Here is a 19,969-nt window from a genome sequence, read left to right on the forward strand (position 1 = left end):
CAAAAGCATTTTTCTTTTTCTAGATAACCAGATTGGGAAGTAATTAATTTCACATTAACTCAAAGAGGGGTACATAATATGCATGCATAGAAAAAAGGTTTTTATATTTCCTTGTGGAAATGCATGTGTACAGAATCTATCTAGACACCATAATGGTTCGTTTGATTATACAGCAGGAGCTTGACCTCATCTTCTCCACTTGTCAACCTCTCTAGAAGTTGCTCGGATAAGTTTCTTGGTATTAATGACAAGCTCATCAACAAGTGCACCAATCTCATCCCTGACAGCACCAGGCTAAATGAGCAAACAATCTACAGACTGAAACTAAAAGGGAAAAATAACGGCCAAAAATCTAGCACAAAGCAAGTAATAATTATGAAACTTTTAGCAGTCTCGATGCAACAAAAATTCCTATATAGATTCTTTTGCCTCATCACCTACCTTATTAAGGACAATCTCCATTCTCTGTTCGAATGCAGTAGATATATACCAAACAATAGAACAAAGCAAATTGGAGTATCTCAGACTCTCATAATTGCAAGATTTGCATCTCACAACATCCATGAGGTATATCCGACCTTTGAATATAAGGAATGGACCTTGAAAGTTTCTGAGCAATATTCACACTCTTGTAGAATTTTATGAGATGCGAGCTCGAAATTTTGTTCAAGGGGTTTGGGAAGTTTAGCTGCATTCTTTTGCTTGAATTTGAAACTTTTTAACTTGTTTCCACAATAACAATAAACTATTATATTCCTCCTATGTCATCGAACCACACAGTTCTCCAGTGAATATTATAATTTGATTTTAAAGATCTTTACATTGCCTAATCAAGATTCTTGACTCTTAAAACCTTGAAGTGAAAATTACTTATTAAAAAAATACCTTGAAATGAAAATTACTTATAAAAAAAAAAAAAACCTTGAAATGAAAATGAAGTAAGGCAGTTCAGATCACTAATCATGAATAAATCATGATATGTTAAAGACTGATATCAACTCCCATAATTTATATCTATAACTTCTCTGCCTTTTGTGAAAGAGAAGTCATCAAAGACAATTCTCCCAGTTATTCTTTCCTTTTTTGGTTCTCTCCTCTCCTCATTCCCTTTTCTTTCTTTCTTTTTTAGGCCATTTTGGTTTTCTTTCGGGAAGTGAGTTTAATGCATGTTAAATGGAAACACACCAAGTATAACTAGAGAATAAACTTACTGAGAGGGGAAATTCATAGAACCATGAGAAAGATGCCCAACATTAGAGTGTCTCCCGTTTTCATCCAAAGCAATGCCCCTCCCCGCACCATAGCCAAAACCTAAGCCAATCCCACATCCAGCACCAAATCCAATGCCAACTTGTAAGCCGGGTATCCCAGGACCCAATCCTACACCTGGTGAAAGGAAAACCATCTTATACCAAAAAAGAATATTTAAGAGTTATTGTTCATTTACATTTTATTAATCAGCAACATATGCAACATAAGGATTGATAAGCCTAATACCAAATGATAAAAAATTTGGCAAGGGAGACAGGTATAAGAAAGCGAGCATGACACGTCGCTCCCCTGTTATTATATAGAATGAGAATGAAAGCTCTTATATATATATACCTACACATCCAATAACGGTTTTCAAATGAAATGTAACACACATAATGTATCTTAACAAGCTGACACAATGAGATTTGGAGCGTCGAACATCTACCTTAACACCGTCTTCCTAGTTATCGCAAACCTTCTAGACAAACTGGATAAAGAACTTAAATACTGCCAACCGTGAAAATCCTCAATCAAATTTAAAACTCTGTTCTTTTTCGACTCCTATGAGGCCTTCTGAAATTTTTTTTAGTTAAAAATTGAAAGCAAGTTGAAGTTCAAATTCCTTACATCAACCTATAATGAAATTCAACCGCGAGGGCTATATAAATAAACAGGCCACTTTACAGTAATATTGACATCTCATTAAAATCCGACCCCTCCCTGAATTGAAATGACAAAATTTTTTTTTTGATAAGTAGTATCTACTATTGAAATGATAAATTATACGCACAACATTTTGTTCAATAGTGGCTTCTGCCAATTTAGCATGTAATATTGTAGTCCCTGATAAATTCTAGATAATTTTTCAAGCAAGTATCGTAATTCGAGAGAATCCCATATGCCTCTCTCTAATAGCATCATTGACAGAAACACTAGCCGAGGGCGGGGTTGATCATGGTCAGAGGTTGAAAGTGAAGGGCATATGTGGGTAAGCAAATGTTTACAGAACTGAACTAGGTCCCCAAGAATAAAAGCCAGATATAAATTAATAGAAATTTGTGGGAAAAAAAGTAACAAGGAAAAAGGTGAAGTACCACCGAGAAGACCGATGCCGAAACCAAGACCGCAGCCAGCGCCGAGGCCGAAAGCGGGGCCCAGCTTACCCAGTTGCTTCGAGTTGACATGCGGAAGCTTCCAGGCCAAACCCTTAAGCTCTCCTCCCTGATCTCTCATGTCTTTCTCCTGGACAGTCTGCGTTAAGTTTTTCTGTTCTTTTCCTTTATTCGAATCTCGACGGTGGTATTTGGTGGAGGCTATTACTAAAGAGATAGGCGACTTGTCACCTTCCAACCCTCACAAATTCACAATTAGAGTGATGCATAAGATTGACCTTTTTCGTTTTTATTTTTGATTTTCTGGACAATTCAGCTATCGGCCCAAAATACAGGCCCAAAACCACTTCAATAAACTGTCAACCATATTCTGTCCAAAATGAAATAATTTAGTATCGCAAATTATATATCATGCATGTGTATTGAAAGGTGAGGAACTTGTGATAAATAAATTTCATAAAAATAAATTTATAAATTTATAAATAATTTTTATTATGAAATATATCTAATATTATATGTAAATTTCTTGGTTTAATTTTATAAAAAAATTCCTTTATAATTGTAACACTCCTTTTATATATATAAAAAAAAACAAAAATAATTTTTATCACATCTCATTTTATTTTTAAATATCACTCAAATACAAATACTTTTAAACTAATAATTAGAACTTTCAAAACTTTTAAACAAAACACAAAAATCATTTCAAAATTTTCAAATCTCAAATAAAAATAAGATTAGAAAAATATATTCTAACAATATTTTAACTTTATAATATTTTTATTCAAATTTTTATTTCTAATTTCTCAAAACCAAATAAATATTTAATTCAAACTATCTAATATTATTCGCAAACTATCTTATTAATTCACAAAATTCTCATTTCTTGTTATTCTTCAAGCATTTCCTTAATTCTTGTTTAGAAAACTTATCTCATCTCATCTCATCTCAAAATTTATTATAATTTTATTCAAAAACATAATTCAAACACAAATATTTTTTAATTTCAAATATTCAAATTTTACATATAATCATCACAATTTTATTAAACTTTCAAACAAAACATAAAAAATAATATTATTTTTTAAATTTATTTTATAATATTTTTATTTAAATTTTTATTTATTATTTTTCAAAACTTAATAAAATATCTTAAATCAAATCATTTCGTTACTATTTACAAAATTTTTATCTCATCTCATTCGTGAAGTTATTTATTTGGATATTATGTTTAAGAAATTATATTTGCAATCATAAAATAAACAAGCATTGCACATTTTTTAAAAAAAATAAATAAATATAAAAATCACATAAAAAATTTTTTAATAATAGAATCGATTCTTTTTAATAAAGAATTCATGCTTGCAGATGGCATGATTGTATAAAAAATTCTATTTATTATTTTCATATATCATCTTTCTTTTATCTTATTAAATGTGTGATTTATGAATAATAAGTTAAAAAATTTAATTAATTTTAAAAAAATAAATATAAAATATAATATATGAAAATGACGTAGAGTAAATCTGACGATTGTATTTAGAATTTTTGTTTGAATTTTATTATGTATAAATAAAATCGTGTATTAATCTATACACCAATACTGATTATTTTATATTTAAAATTTAAATTAATATATTTTTAATAAAATTTATTTTTTATCCAATCATATTTAATTAATTAATGAACATATTAATACGCTTTGCTTACATTTAAATTTTTAACTTTTGTTTCTGCGCTCGGAGGTCAACAATTGAAACAGTAATTTTCTACTTTTCAGGGGGAATAGTCTCACTCACTCCCGACTTCAAAAGCCTTCCATAGCTTGAAATTCCGAAACTTTTCCAACCCGGCAAATCCGCTTGCAACGGTATGTCACATTTTCCATGGAATCGAACAGTTATACTACTACTACTAGCGGTTCTCCCTCTTTTTCTTCCCATTATTATTACAAAATCCAAACTAAAGGAAATCAGTTTCGCTCGATCTGATCAAGAACAATATCCCATGGCCATTGAAATATGTGGAGTGAAGATTGAGAGGAATCCTCCCCAGTCCAGACTCGCTGAACTTGGTGTTACGGCATGGCGCACGTATGACTCCCAAACCTTTACCTTTCACTTTTAGATTTGTTGTCTGAACTCCTTTTGTTGTTCACCGCATGGCGCACGCACGTATTTTTTTCGCCTCAAGTTTCGTGGGTTTTCAAAATCTTGAATACATCGCGAACGTTGTGATGAATCAGGTCGGGTTTTATGATATGCATACTAGGAAACGTTGTTGGGTGATTACACTACAAAAAATATAATATTTCCTCTCTCTCTCTCTCTCTCTCTTCACTGACGGGGATCTGCTTTAGGAAAAGGAAATCGTACCATTCGGTCTAATCAGTATCAGTATAAATTGATTAGATGATACACATGTTTTACTTCATGTATTGGTTTACTACGGGAGAATGTTAAACAATCTCACTATCAAAGATTGGAGTGAACTGCTAAGTTTTGAGAATTGAGCGAGCATTGAATGTCAAGGAAACCCTGTTAGAATAGAAAAAGGGACAAAGAATGGACTTTGTGAACAATTAGGAACAGAGGGGATGATCTAATATCTTGAAGCAAGATCTGAACACACCCTGGAGTTTTATTACGTAGATTACCTAAAAGTTCAAGGGCTAAAATTGGTTTGGTAGCACCATCATCCAAGTTAACTCCAAACCTCCCTTGGGATGATTGTGTTTGGTGAACATGCTTGCTTGATCATTTTGAATTTTTTTTAGAATAAAAAAACTGTTTCCATTTTCAGTATATTGGCCAATTGACTTGAGGACTATCTGTTTAAAGTGATAAATTGCCTGTCTTTCTTCAATATATTGTCAAAGACCCAACCATTAATCCAAAAGCCCTAGGACTATTGGATATTAATTGGGTTAAACTTTTAACTCTCAATATTATAACATTCCACCATGATTATGAATCTGGCATCCATGGCGGCTCACTTATCGACACTAACCCGGTGGTAGCTCTTTCCCTTTTGGCGGCTTCACTCATTTATCAGTATTTAATGACTTAACATTATGCCCATACATAGCCCCAAGGTATTTTAATCCAGCCTATAGGTCACCCTTTCTGTGACTTGAACTCGTGATGTGGTTTTTACTCTAATACCAATTGTTAAAAACTCAACTATTAATCCAAAAGCTATAGGACTGTTGGATACTAATTTGGTTATTCCTTTAACCCTGAGGATCATAACATAGATAAAGCTCCATTAGACAGAACAGAATCAAGAAAGAAAGGCACCAGGCAAAAAGGACTTTAGGGTTCCCCATGAATGTGACCCTTTGTGTGCCCAATGTCCATCTTGATTACCAAGCTTGGCATACGGGACTTATACATGGAACACACTTTGAAATTTTCGGCTACATTCAAACACATCAAGCTCTTTTGTCTTACAGTTCATGCTAAACCTGCTCCCTCCAAATAACTCTCCTGATTATCTAATATGAGCTTTTTTAACAAGCTCTAGAGTGGTGAATATGATGAGCCTATAATCTACACCAACACTGCAGTAAGATTGCTATCGCCAACACTACAACTCTACCAATTACCTAGCATCCCAATTCCTAAAGGGACACCCTATTTCTGTGTTTCTCCACTCTTGCTCCCAATTTATATGAAAATCTACTGATCCGTTTAAGTTTATTTTTATTTGTTTTTTATATATGTATTGTTGTTCTTATTGTTATTTTGGTTAGCTATAGATGTTTTCTTTACTTTTTTTTTTTCTTTTAAAAAATAAGTTATTGATATTGCTCTTGGTTCTTGAACCGACAAGTTCTAACAACTGGAGGATGTGCCAGCAAGATTTCATTGGCATACCAAATTTTCTACTTGATTATGTTTAACGGGAAATTCATTTATCGGATGGCGAGATTGCCACTTATTCCAAACTTCAAGTTTGACATACACTCACTTATGATGTGAATAGGTGGGAAGGCGGTCCAAGCAAATTTCCATGGGAATTCACTGCCACAGAGACTATGTATCTGCTGGAGGGGAAAATCAAGGTTTATGTTGATGGACATGACGAATCGTTTGAAATTGGTGCTGGCGATTTGGTCGTGTTCACTAAAGGAATGAAGGTTACTTGGGATGTTACTGAAGCCGTGAAGAAGCACTATAGCTTGGAAAAGTAATGCATCTATTTTTTTTTTTTTTGGCATAGGAAAAGTAATGCGTCTATCTAAACCTTCAAGCAATGTTGCTTTAGAATGTCTTTTGTGGACCGGATATTACGGTGCCAAGATAGTTTTTTCTACTCAAGGTTTCAAATCAATAACTGGATGTGTTGGATATTAAAATGTTTCCATTTATTGTCACGTCTTTCAGTGTAGGGTTTAAATTAAAGAGCCATTAGCATAGGATTTGACTGCTGAGAGCTAAAAATCATCCTTGCTGATTGCTGCTCTTGTTTGGCTTCCGGGAACAAATCTCCACTGGTCTGCTCCGCAAATGGACCTGCCTCAGAAAAAGACGCAGGTTAAAGCCTTTCCCGCAAAATTCTCCCTCGCATGCACCACACTGAATATTCCCTTCGTTTCTCCATGGATGCCTGCTGTTCGGGCTGAATCTTTCTGGGTTTAATTTGACTGTTCATGATAGCTTATTTACCAATATAATAGATATCAGAAGAATAAACATAGTGTGAAACAAGATGATGCAGGAAAAACAATTCGCGTGAACTACATCTCAGACGCAACAGTTTTTTACAAGAAGCTTCATAAATTAGCAATGCTGCATTTTTCTTTCATTATTTCCCTCAAATCCAATGTACATGAACCATAATTTATTTTGTTTTACAAGGGGATAATTACACCAAACTATGAGTGTGGTTTTTACAAATCTTTACTCCATCCTAACAATAACTATGTTGTTTGTAATGATGTCACATGCTCATGGCTCTTGATGACAGCTCTGATTCACCTTCCTGCGGCTCTCCCTCAGCCGCCTCAACATTATCCTGCAAACATGCAAAGATCGGTCATGTAATTACCAAACTCACTCTAGACTGCTACTGATCCGAAGTTGGGTAAGGGCCAAAAACAACCAGATTAAAATTGGCCGTGAGGCTATAATTATGTTTTGATTTATAAGTCACATATCCATCTGAGTCCTGAATCCTGTACTGTACCCCCTCCACACCGTTCTTATAATGGAGGAAGTGCCATGTTATTTAAAGCTGGCTGGCACCATCAACCGATGCTAATAGGAATCATCATTAGAAATCATCTACTGTTCCAAGGGAAAGGATGCTATTCTCAAGGAAACATATGATCTGGGGAAAAAATAATCAGAATTGGGTTCCTTCCTGAAAACCAATTCTGAAAATGCAAGTCCAGAGATATGGACTATCACACCTTTGATAATTTAGAAAAGAGTCCTAGAAACCCAGGCAAATGTATGGGTGGGAATATGCCCCCACACAAAAATAATAGGAGTGCCCATACCATTGAATCCTTCAACTTCGTTTCTTCTATGTAATGCTCCAAAGCACCATCTCCACGAAGAACTTTCCCTCCACATCCAGGGGTATCTGCTGAACCCACAGACTCCTCATCAACCACAACAGCATCTATTCTATCATTGCCTGTCTTCACATCTGGAATCTGAAGAGTACATGCATTCATTTGATTCTATAAGTCAATAAAAGAGTTATATAACAGTAACTCCAAGCTAGAATAAGAATCATGGTAGCCAAGTAATAAAAACAGACTAGTCATTCAGCCTCAGCAACAGAGAAAAGAATTGCATACCTCATACATGGCTTCTGTAAGAATGCTTTCCAGTATGGACCTTAAGCCCCTGGCACCAGTATTCTTTGCCATTGCTTTCTGGGCAATCAGTCTCAAGGCTTTCTCAGTAAAATGTAGCTTCACCTGAAATTGGGAGAAAGATCTTTCATACTATTAGCATAGAGGTCAAACTCCAATTCTGTACACGCGCACACACACACACAGAGAACATATGTAGGCAAAAAAGGAATAGATACTTGCATTGTTCATGCTGAACAATTTCTTGTACTGTTTACCAAGAGCATTTTTTGGTTCAGTGAGGACCTGTACAACCACAGTATAAAACAGAACTCTTAGAGATTCAAACTAGAAGGAATATACTATCCATTAACTGAAATCGACAGTTATAGCCCTAAGCTTGACCTGCCATCTCCATTTAAAACTAAGCATACAATTCCACAACATGCAGAAGGAAAGCATAGCACTAAATTGAGTGGATGGCTTAGGAGCTTAATTTCCTGTTCTCAACACCAAATGTGATAACATATAATTAAAGAAACGTAGCTTTTTTCCAATTCACAGCTAGGATTGAAGTCTTGTATATCATATCCCTAACGACTGCAAAATGATTTCTGGTGTTTGGATGTTGAGATGAGATGGCATGAGATGAGATAAGAGTATATTGCACTCCAAACGGGGCCTAAAGTTCATATGCACAGAACTGATTTTTTTATCACAAAAACCCAAGCATAAGCATGCCAAGATAAAAGAGTGGTCGCACCTCTTAATCCTAAAAATGAATGACTTAAACATTTCTATTAGCCTTTCCATGTATAAAAGCCCACCAAGACAAGTTCACAGTACCAGTCCGAACTATCCACCTACAAAGCTTTAAACCGGAAAGAAAAAACATATATAAATGTAATGAAGCATTACCTGAACAAGTTGGTCCTCAGTTAAAGCTGACAAACTAACTAAAATAGGAAAACGTCCAATAAATTCTGGTATGAGACCATATGCAATAAGATCAGCACTTTCAACCTGAGATTGAAAAAGCAACTTTCATAATTATCTGGACAAGACAAATTTAACAACAACAAAAAAAAAAATTAACATAAAAGAGAAAAATACAAACTTTAAAGGGTCTTGCTTCTCACCGACTCAAGTAAGGATGATGTTACTGCAGCATCGGTTACTCCACCAGTTCTCATGTTTGCACGAACAGGCGCCCCAAAACCAATTGATGAGTCTTGCCGCCTGTTTAGTTTTGTGATTTCATGGTTACACTCTCAAATACCAAAAGAAAAACAAAGGGAAGAGGAATTCAGCAAGAGAAAACTTATATAAGGAACTACCTCTCTGAAATCGTTTTCTCAAGATCGACAAATGCTCCACCACATATAAAAAGGATATCTTTTGTATCTATCTGCAAATCATGTAAATGAATTTGGATGATGATAAAACCAATGCTATAGCTAAACTAAAAAAATGGTAACATTTGCACGCATACAAACAAGGTGGTCCTAAGGATGAAAACAGAAGACAAAAGCCAAAAGATATCATTTTGGCTTGAAAGGAAGGAATGGAGTTTTGAAGATTGGGGGTGCTCTTTGGATGAGCTAAGAAATTTCTTTTTCCACACCTTATTTCTTTGGGCTTCTGTTGGTGTATTCAATGGATCTAGCTTTCATGACTTTCCTATATCATTTTCTAGCTCCTAACTTGTAACGCTTGGTTTGGATAGTGAAATGAGATAAGATGATATGTAAATAGTAGTAAAATGGTTTGTGAATAGCAGTGAAATGTTTGAGTTGAGATGTTTTATGGGGTTTTGGAAAAGGAGGGAGAAAAAGTTGAATAAAAATATTATAAAGTTAAAATATTGTTAGAATATAATTTTTTAATATTATTTTTGCATTGGAATTTTGGAATTGTTTTTTGTATTTTGTGTAGAAGTTTGAGAAAGTTGTAACGATTAGATGCAAAAGTTGAAGATTTGAAATTGAAAAGTGTTTGTGTTTGTGGTGTTTGGATATTGAGTTAAGATGAGATGAGAGGCTTTCAACATCCAAACTAGGAGAAAGTGTTCTTTTATGTATACTTCTTGTAGACTTGGTCTACACCTATTTACTTGAGTCAAAAAACTATCTTACCTATAAAAAAAACGGTTCATTTCTGGTGACTAATAGTCATTCTCGGTTCTCATTATATAGCTTTGCATGATGAGGAAAAGGTGTGACATAGGGATCCTAACAAAAATCTGTAAATAACAGTTGAACTTTCACTAGTTGCAAAACAGTTTTACAGCTGTGGCAAAAAACATTCGCAAACATGTACTCTATAGACCATCTCCCTGGTTAATTGAAGTTTGACATATAATTTTGACCTCAACCATCCTGCAACGATGTGCTCTCTTCTATGCTCATTTCCCTAGCACGTTTTCCTTGGGGAGTACATCGGCTAAAACACAAGTGACACATAGGTATCAACATAATTAAACCATAATCCTCATATTTGTAATTTTAGCCCATTGGTAAGCTCGCATCAATCTCTGTGTCCTCATTGCATGGGTCTTTAGCTTCCGAAAAATGATAAAGACAAATCTTTACCTCCAAAAAGAGCTTTGAGACAATCATATGGGATTTGTATACTGAAACCTTACAACTACGCAATCTCTTCCTCATTTTGATAAATTTACCAGGACCACAATATCTCAAAACAAAAATCTTCTACCGTGTCTCTCAACATAAATTTTAAAAACATTGAGGGAAAATAAACTGATTTTAGATAGCTAAACACAAATAATGTACCAAAATGGCACTGAAACAATGCCAGAATGATCAATCTTCTATGAAATATCTGTAACAAAGCACATAATCTGGAATGATGAAACATAAAAGAACATATTTAGGCCCATTATACCTGTATGTTATCACCCCGAGGATGCTTCCTTGCCCCCTTCTCAGGAACATTAACTATCTAGACAAGAAAAAAGTGTATTCTGTGTTTAGACTACTAATAAAGATGGTGCTAATACTTGCCCAAAAAATAAAATGCTAACAACTGTACAAAACATATATTGAAGGAAATGAAAACTTTTTTTGGGTTAATTAAAATGAAAACTTGGTACGAACGAAAAGACATTAATTTTTTTTACAAGTACGAAGATATTTTATTAATATTGAAATAGGAATGAAAAGACATTAATTACAAGGGACCTCTAATGCAAATGCAAAAACATATAGAATCAATGCAATCTCATAAGAAATGATGAGATCATGAGGACAGGAAATGCCTGGGATCCTTAGTTATCTGGTAAACTTAATATCGATTGTTTTTTAGTGTCTTTACTCTAACATGCAGCTTATTTGCTACATTCAATACTTCCACTGGGTTTTAGGGCCACCAATTCATATTTTCTGATTATAGGTACACTGCAAGATTTGCTTTATGAACTCAAGCTGTTCTACAAGGCTCTTCAACCCCCACCCCACCCCACCCCCTTTTTTCTCCCCCACTTGCATTATTATACCTCTCAATAAACATATTGTTGGGTTTGTGGCAAGCACAGCTTTCTTTCTTTTTTTCTTTTTTTTTTTTTTTCTAGCTTCACCTTCTCCAAGGAACCCCTTAAGATTTACTTAGTCCTCAAAGTGTAACTTGCAAGTCTCTCTGAAAAGGTTCCACTGACACTTTTGGATTCCAAAGAACATGGGTTCCATTGTATCAATGAATGTTTCTAGTCCTCTATTTAGTTGTGTCTTAAAGCAAAACGAGCATAACCACATGGATTTCTTACTTGTCAAAAAAGGAAAAAAAAATCCTTGCACAGACCATATTATTCAAAACTTAGTGATCTATGATAACTTGATACAGTCATAAGCATCATAAGAAAGAATGTCAATATTGTGTATATAGTTTGGGTCATAAACATCACAAGAAAGACGCTCAAATATGAGCATATAGTTTGAGGAGCCTATACGGACCAGGGTGCATATTAGATACCTTCTGGGTCATTATAATCAGAGTAGAAAAACCAAAACCGAAATTCCTTAAAAGTTCCAGAAAGATACATTTTTTTTTGAAGTAATAAGGAAGAACAAAAATACATGGATAAGTAAAAACGATTTTTTTTTTTTTTTGATAAATAAAAAGTAGTATTAATAAGAATAGGCATAGCCCAAATACACGAGAAGATATACAAGAGATAAAGCCTATCTAAATCTTACTAGTAGAAATAAGAAACTCATGAAGATTTAGGCCATTAAAGTCCACAGCTAAAGCCCAAAGAAATAGGGTATGGAAAATGAAAGTTCTAAGCCCCTCTAGTGTCCACTCATTGTCTTCAAAAGTCTGCTCATTACACTCTTGCCAAATGCACCACATAATGCATATAGGGACCATCCTCCACAAAGCTTTGATTTTGAAAATGCATAATAAATAAATAAATAAACTGAAGAGAATGACAGCAGTGGCGAAATAATTGACTTACTGTTCCTTCTAGCATTTTCAATAATGCCTGTTGGACGCCCTCACCAGAAACATCTCTGCTAATGTTTAAGCTCTCAGCCTGAAAAAAAAAAATGATGAACTAAGAATATTCGAGCACAAAAATATGTGGACATTAAATAAAATTAAGATAGCTTAGAAAAAAAAAAAAAATTAAGATAAACCCTAAACATCGTAGAACCTTCTTAGTTATCTTGTCCACTTCATCTATGTAAACCATCCCTTGTTGAGCTGCTTGTACATTGAACTCAGCTGCCTAATGCCAATAGACAGGCACAAAAAGGTTAGTCAAGTGATAATGAAACGCCAAGCAGATAGAGAAGGGCCAAGAAGCATTCAAAAGAACTTCAGTCTGCAATCTAAAGAAGAAAAATAGAAATATACCGCAAGTAATTTGTACAAGATTGATTCAACATCTTCTCCAACATAACCTGCCTGCAAGATTAGAACAGAACATAAACTCATGCATTATTTGCCTCCTTCAGTTTATTGTAGTAAGTAGATAAAGGTATAATCCACACCAGAAGAATTTAGCCAAATTAAGTCATCAATTCAAAACTAGAGCAGGCAAACTTTTTCCTTTTTCAAAAATGAAATTCGCTCACAATTGAGCAGTCAGTTATAGATAACAAACATGGTAAAAAAGCACTGAAAACTGTTGCTGAAAGAAAATAACTACTAGCGTGTAAAGGGGAAAAAAGTCACAAACAAACTCAACCTGATGCCCATGTTATAAGTTCAGGAAACTGATGTTCCACGTTGCATATTTTCAGTAATTTCTAATGATGCATCCGTGAGAAACAGACTTACCTGTGTCAAAGTTGTTGCATCAGCTATGACAAAGGGCACATTCACAAATCGAGCTAGTGTTTTAGCAAGTAGCGTCTTCCCTGATATACAACATTTAGATCAGAATGGCAGCTTGGTATTAAAATTCAGAGGCTCAGTACACAGCTTTCAAATAAATAATGCGGAGCCCAGTGGTTTTCAGAGCATGTCACAGAAGAAACAGCTTTCAGTTGAAGTTGTACCTGAGCCAGTCGGACCCATCAAAAGGACGTTGCTCTTTTCTAGCTCCACATTATCGTCGTCATCTATTCTCTCTGGAATTCCTGATTCCGCTCCAGACCTAACATGAATTAAAATCAGAAGTTCAGTTCTCTTAGATGAATCCCAAATGACTATAAAAGGCTAGAAAACCATTCCCTCAGCGGTGAAATAAGAATAGGGGTCACAAAAAGAGTAAATAAAATATCATACTGAAAAACTAACCCTTTTTGCAGGGATGCATGATATATTCTTTTATAGTGGTTATGAACAGCGACTGCAAGCACCTGCAGTATAGACATGAAGCATCCATGTCATATGCTTCGGAGAAAGTGATCGAGATAAAACCTTGCTCGAATACTTATTGTATATCTCACAAATGCCAAGGATGAAAAAGTACCGCGGACAATGAAATTCAAGGAATAATCTTCTACGTGCAGAAGATGCGAATAACAACCAAAGAAAGGAAACATGATAGCAAAAGAAAAAGCACAGAGGACCATCAATGTGAAAACAAAGCCTCCACATCTTTTTTGCATTTGATAAATATTTTATGCATTGGGAAGAACTCAATTACCGACAGAACATGTGGATGTGAATTGGTATGATTATACGCAGAAAGGGTAAGGAGCAAAAACAAGACCTTTTTGGCTCTCTCTTGGCCAATAACAAACTTGTTGAGACCCTTGCAGATCTCCTTTGGCGTGGGCAAGTTCTTGCCCAAATTCGACCCGCCCCATCCGCTTTTGTCTCCGCTACCTCTACCTTCACCGCCGCCGCCACCACCGGGCCCTGACGCCCGAACCACATTAACCCCAGGCGTAAAAGGCGGTCCAGGAGGAGTATGCACGGCCAAGTCATTTCCCGAAGGCGGGGGAGCCCAATTCTCTGGCGGGTCCCCACCAACATCAGAACTGTAGGATCTTAAAGTGTCCCAGAACGAGGCTATAAACCTACTATTTGTGTTAGCAATAGTGTTATTATTTCGATTATGCTCGTCTCCTCCGCCGTTACCATTTTCATCAGCCCCGTTGCTGTTCCTGGGTCTTGTAGGTGTGTTATTGAGCCTGCCAATCTCGACGAAGCTGCCCTGGAGAGGGACAATCCTGTCGGGGCGAAAGTAGTAAGCCCTTTTGCAATTGGGGCAGAGATTGGCGGAAGCTCCGGTGTTAGCATGAGCATCATCGGGAACATCAAGGGCACCTAGAGGAACCGGAGGAGCTAAATTGTGGCGATTGGGGAAGGAGAAGAGAAGATCCATGTGCTTGAAGCAGCGGGGGCAATTGGCATCCGCACGAATCTTACGGATATTGTGATGGTTGAGGCCATCGGAGTCGGAGCCACTGTGGCCCCACTTGTAACGCTCCTGGACTCCGATGAGGGATTCGCGCCGGCGTTGAGTGCCGAAATGGAGGTGGTTAAGGTGGGTCGAGATGGAGGACAACTGAGTGAAGCGGTGGGGGTAGTGGTGGGATAGGAAGGTATCTGAGGTCAGCAACAGCGTCATTCGCTCCACCTTGCTCCTCCATCGCAAAATTCCAGACATTCGCTTCACGAGAGAGAGAGAGAGAGATAAAGAGAGAGAAATGAAACTGTGTCTACGTTTATTGGTTTTATTTTGCTTTTCTGGCAGGAATACTACTTTTATTATTTATTATTACACTGTTAGTGTTTGGCCGAAAAACATAAAAAGAAACAACGAGGGAGGGAGGGAGGGAGGGAGTTAAAGAGTGAAAGACAGAACCAGATAAAAGAGTTTCGATGTTATCTACGTATATACGGGGGAGAGAGAGAGAGAGAGAGAGAGAGAGTGTGTTTGGGGTGGAAGCCTTGAAGGGAGGGAAAGGCAGAGGAAAAAAATGCGAATGGAAACGAGGTCGGAGCAAGGTTTTGAAGACCTTATCCGCCAGTATTTATCGTGTCAGAATAGCAATCAGTATGGGAGGTAATGAGGTATGTGTTTTTTACCGGATCAAATATCAATCATATCGATGCGTTTTGATGAATATCGGTCAGTTTTTAACGTACCAGTTGAAATTAATGTATTTTGTATTAATATAAAAATTTTAATTTTTTTTTATAATTTTCCCTCAAATTCTTATATTTAAAGATTATTTTCTTTAACTTTTTTTACTCCACTTTTTTTCAGGACTAAAAATTAAATCCATACTTTTTTTTGTAACGAAGATGAGTAAATATTTTTTTTAATAGTTAAATTGAGAATTTAAAAATATTATTAAATCTTATAAATATGTATTTTAATTTTTTAAAATTTACATTGATATAATTTTAAAATATAATTAATATATATAATTAATTTATTTATATATAAATTATTTTAAAATCAATATCAAAATATTTCTTTCTAACGCCTTACAGAAACGGTATTCAAAACCAATAATGTTATGTACAGTCGTGAAATTGTAAACGTCGCACAATCGTTTTGAAAAAAAGTAGAGTCTACGATTAACAAGTTAATTTTTTTTCATGTAAATCCCATATTAATTTATTTTTTTCAAAACGACTACACGCCACTTGCACAACCATAATTGTAAATATCATTTCTCATTCAAAACTGCATATGGGAGAGAATTGAGAAACGAGTAATAAGATAAAAGATGGGAAATGCGTGTGTTTCTGGGATTTCTCTTTAATAAAATAAGCAAAAACTTATTTCCTAACGTATTATCTCTATTATCTTATCCTGGTTTTGTATCGGGTTGTGGCTTCGTATCTGTACCAGTCTGCGTTCCTCTTTGGTCAAAGTATTCCGTGGAGTCTTTACCTAACAGTATTAACTTGGCAGACTTGAGAAATCTGCTGCATCAGCCCAAAGTTCCCACGGTCCACCCCACGCCTCACTCACTCTCCCCGTTGCGTGAGTGAACCAACATGAATTATTAGGCGAAAGCGACGGACGTTAGAACAAACAGAAAGTACATAGGCCTAACCCATTCATTCTCTCACGCCCATTCAGTTTACCTATTCACCTCGACCATCCCAAATACTTTCAAACGGCAATTTGTCTTGTCTAAGACGGCAAACGCCGTTTCCGATAATTGCGCGAAAAATCTAAACATTATCGCATTTATTTCGGAAAATGAGGCAATACAGAAAGCCAAACATACCATTAGTAAAACCACTGCAGAAATACAATTTTGCAGCGGGAGACTTGGAACGCTTCTTCGTCATACAACTAGATATATATATATATATATATGCAAATATCTAACTCCTCAAAAAATGGAGCCGCACTTGCCGCTACCGCACTTGTCATCATGATCTCCTCCAAATGATGAACACAATGACGAGTGTCAAAACCATGCCAGCATATTTGATCCAATTATCAACACGATGCCGCCTCTCAATCAACCTTAATACCGAATTTGAAAGCCCCACTGTATTAAGAACATCTAGTGCTTTCCGGTGTGCTTTCTGAACCAAGAAAAAGTAAACAGAATTAGCATCAGCTGCAACATTTATCTCAATGCATCATTACCATTATTTGTTAAGGAAATGAGCTGTTCCAAACATTTTAGACATTGGTTTACCTTTTCAGATTTTTACTCAATCCAAAAGAATGAAATTACATTGTACTTTAAATCGAATCATGCATAATGATAAAAAGAGCCCTCATACAAAATCTCAATGATGCCCATTAAATAATTAAAAACTCAAACCTACTGGAACCGCAACATTACATACTCATATACCAAATGACAATGCAGATATACGAAACAGGCATACCACATACACAATGTTATAAAGTAATGATATTTTGAAGCCAACTGAAGGCTTCTTTCTGAGGGGTGCTTAAAAAAATAAAAACATATCTCTGAAGACACCTTCACGAAACCATTGATTAGTACAAGAGAAATTTAAGTTAAGAATTGAAGGTTTTGTTTGGTAAATGTTTTCAAGAAATTTCTTGGTGTTTTGGGGTCATAGAATCTTAAAAAGTGTTTTGAGGATATTTCTGAACTGTAGGCTCAAAGAGGGTTTGGTAAGTACTTTGCGAAATGTTTTTAATAGGGCTCCGCCCACCATGCATGGCAGCAAAGGGATCCCTTCCATGCAAAGCAGCTGAAGGAGACACCTTCACGCTGCGCACTGCCGGAGGGGATATCCCCCTCAACCATGGAGGCACACTGTTCCCTCATCCCTGCCTTTTTTTGACATGGACCTAAAAATCTTAATTCGATGGTTAAAAAAGGAAACAGAACTGCTATCACCACCAGATCTCAAAGCAGCTGCAGTAGCTACTACCAGATTTATTACCGCCAGAACATTGAGAACTTTTTTTTTTTTTCTTTTATCGGTCACCAGAGCATTAAGAAGTGAAAATAGAATTATTTTCTTACCTAATGACCTAAACCTAAACTGTCAAGCTAGCCTGTAATGATCATAGATATCATATTGATAAATTTTGTTTTTCTTTACATAAGTAGATATCATCTTTGTTTACCGATAAAAAAATAATATTAATAAATAAAAAAATAAAAAAAGAAAGAAAAAAGAAAAAGAAGAAAGTAGATACCATCTTACTAAATTCATAGCAGAACCCAATGATAAAAGCTGGTATGCAAATTGTATTGCTTATATTGCAACCTCACAGCCACATTCTTCATCAGCAATAACTTCTTGTATGAACTATATGTGCACATTATGTGTATGTATGAGCAGATGTGGGTACATGGGGGCTTGAGTTACAGATACCTTTAGACGTTCCCTTGACCCTGACATTGCAGACAGGATGGTCTCTCCAGTTGAACTAGCTTCTTCCAACATCCGTGCAGAATTACGACATGACTGCATTGCTTGTTCTTCCTCATTAAATATTCTCAAAACGTGAGATTGCCCGTTCTATAAGATAAAAGTATTTCTGTAAGACACTGAAGCAAAAATAATTCAGTTCCTAAACCATACGGGATTTTATTGCAGGATTACTGCACTAGATACAGAAAGAACTACATACAGCTCTTCCAAGCAATTCTGCCCTCTCTTTGGCTTCCATCAACCTCTTCTGATTTCTTAAAGAATGCTTATCCAAACTTTGTTTCAACGATTCAGCCTCTTCTGCTACTTGTTCAACTTTTCTGCATGAGACATGATCATTAAATTGTGTCAACACTACAATAGTTATCGTGTATAGTAGAAAGTTACACAAGCTATGGATCATTGGATTCTATCATCAGATTGCCCAAGCAATCATGGTATACAATAAAATTCCTTACAAACTGCAGATGTACTGCTCGTGGAAGTACAACTAGCACATAAATTTTTGAAGGATATGAACTGAAGGTCAATCACATAAAAAAATGATTCCTTTACATGGAATTTTAGTCACCCAATAAAAAATGACTTGGAATGAGTCTTTCGGATGGTACTAAAAAGTGAATCGATTTCCAAAATAATGGATTAGGATAAAACCAAACAACCAAAAAAATAAAAAAGAAGAAGTAGAAACCCAAGCCCTAGCGAGAATAACTATAGTAAATCCCCGTCCCCAAAATGAAGTGAATCGGAACACGTTTTCATTGGAGATATAGAAAAGAAACGTTACCGTTTCCAGAGATCACGGTGGGACTTGGAGGGAAGGGAACGGCAGAGGCGGTCCATCTTGACGCAGAGGGATTGGATTTGGGTAATGTCCCTGGTGATCGAGGATGAGAGTTAGGGAGAGTCCATCCCAGCTCTACCGCTCGAGTACTCGAGGCGCTCCAGGCGTTCCACCGCGTCCCTTGTCCTCAACACCACCTTCTTCGCATTCTGGTATATTTCCGACAGCGTACTTCCCCCTCCACCTCCTGCTTCCATTTCCATTTTCCACAGTAGTATTTCCTGTTTTCTGGGATTGTTTTGTTTTCATCACACTGTCGCTTGGTCGTCTGATTTTATCTGTATACGCGTTGGATTTCACTTTCTTCCTAATTCATGAAATAAAAATTTAAAAATTTAAATTTAAAAAAAAAAAAAAAAAAAAAAAAAAAAAAAAAAAGAAGAAGATGAAGAAGAAGAAGAAGAAGAAAGAGGAGAGAAAAGAGAGACAAAAAAGCAGACTACTTGCCATCTCACTTACTCAATGTGAGATGAAATGTTTTTTAAAAATTAAATAAAATTTTTAAATAATAAAATTTTTAAATAATAATTTTATTTTAAAATTTAAAAAAATTAAATTATTTATTATATTTTATAAAAAATATGTAAAAATTATAATAATAGAATAAAATATTTTGAATATCGGGACCATGTCAAT

General features: G+C 35.5%; 3 protein-coding genes and 1 pseudogene across 3 annotated transcripts; 1 reads left to right on the top strand and 3 right to left on the bottom strand.

The window, feature by feature from the left end:
• Positions 1-32: 32 nt before the first annotated feature.
• Positions 33-2,624, bottom strand: LOC122307515 (protein TRIGALACTOSYLDIACYLGLYCEROL 5, chloroplastic). The gene is made up of 3 exons (XM_043120431.1): positions 2,349-2,624; positions 1,212-1,386; positions 33-280 (listed from the first exon to the last, which is right to left on the bottom strand). Exons 1-3 carry the CDS (start codon positions 2,485-2,487, stop codon positions 187-189), a joined length of 408 nt encoding a protein of 135 aa, XP_042976365.1. The 5' UTR covers positions 2,488-2,624; the 3' UTR covers positions 33-186.
• Positions 2,625-4,111: 1,487 nt separating this feature from the next.
• On the top strand, positions 4,112-6,744 carry LOC122307246. Its single transcript, XM_043119994.1, has 2 exons — positions 4,112-4,459; positions 6,354-6,744. The coding sequence occupies exons 1-2, from the start codon at positions 4,239-4,241 to the stop codon at positions 6,559-6,561; spliced, it is 429 nt and encodes a 142-aa protein (XP_042975928.1). The 5' UTR covers positions 4,112-4,238; the 3' UTR covers positions 6,562-6,744.
• A 398-nt stretch (positions 6,745-7,142) lies between these two features.
• Positions 7,143-15,388, bottom strand: LOC122307245 (CLP protease regulatory subunit CLPX1, mitochondrial-like). Its single transcript, XM_043119993.1, has 15 exons — positions 14,357-15,388; positions 13,939-14,000; positions 13,698-13,795; positions 13,477-13,556; positions 13,051-13,101; positions 12,848-12,922; positions 12,650-12,727; positions 11,080-11,136; positions 9,513-9,583; positions 9,315-9,414; positions 9,094-9,198; positions 8,419-8,481; positions 8,179-8,301; positions 7,873-8,031; positions 7,143-7,385 (listed from the first exon to the last, which is right to left on the bottom strand). The coding sequence occupies exons 1-15, from the start codon at positions 15,257-15,259 to the stop codon at positions 7,311-7,313; spliced, it is 2,100 nt and encodes a 699-aa protein (XP_042975927.1). The 5' UTR covers positions 15,260-15,388; the 3' UTR covers positions 7,143-7,310.
• Positions 15,389-16,772: 1,384 nt separating this feature from the next.
• Positions 16,773-19,694, bottom strand: LOC122306926 (annotated as a pseudogene).
• Positions 19,695-19,969: the final 275 nt, after the last annotated feature.

Source organism: Carya illinoinensis, chromosome 4 (assembly GCF_018687715.1).
Source record: "Carya illinoinensis cultivar Pawnee chromosome 4, C.illinoinensisPawnee_v1, whole genome shotgun sequence".
In the NCBI taxonomy this organism is placed as follows: domain Eukaryota; kingdom Viridiplantae; phylum Streptophyta; class Magnoliopsida; order Fagales; family Juglandaceae; genus Carya; species Carya illinoinensis.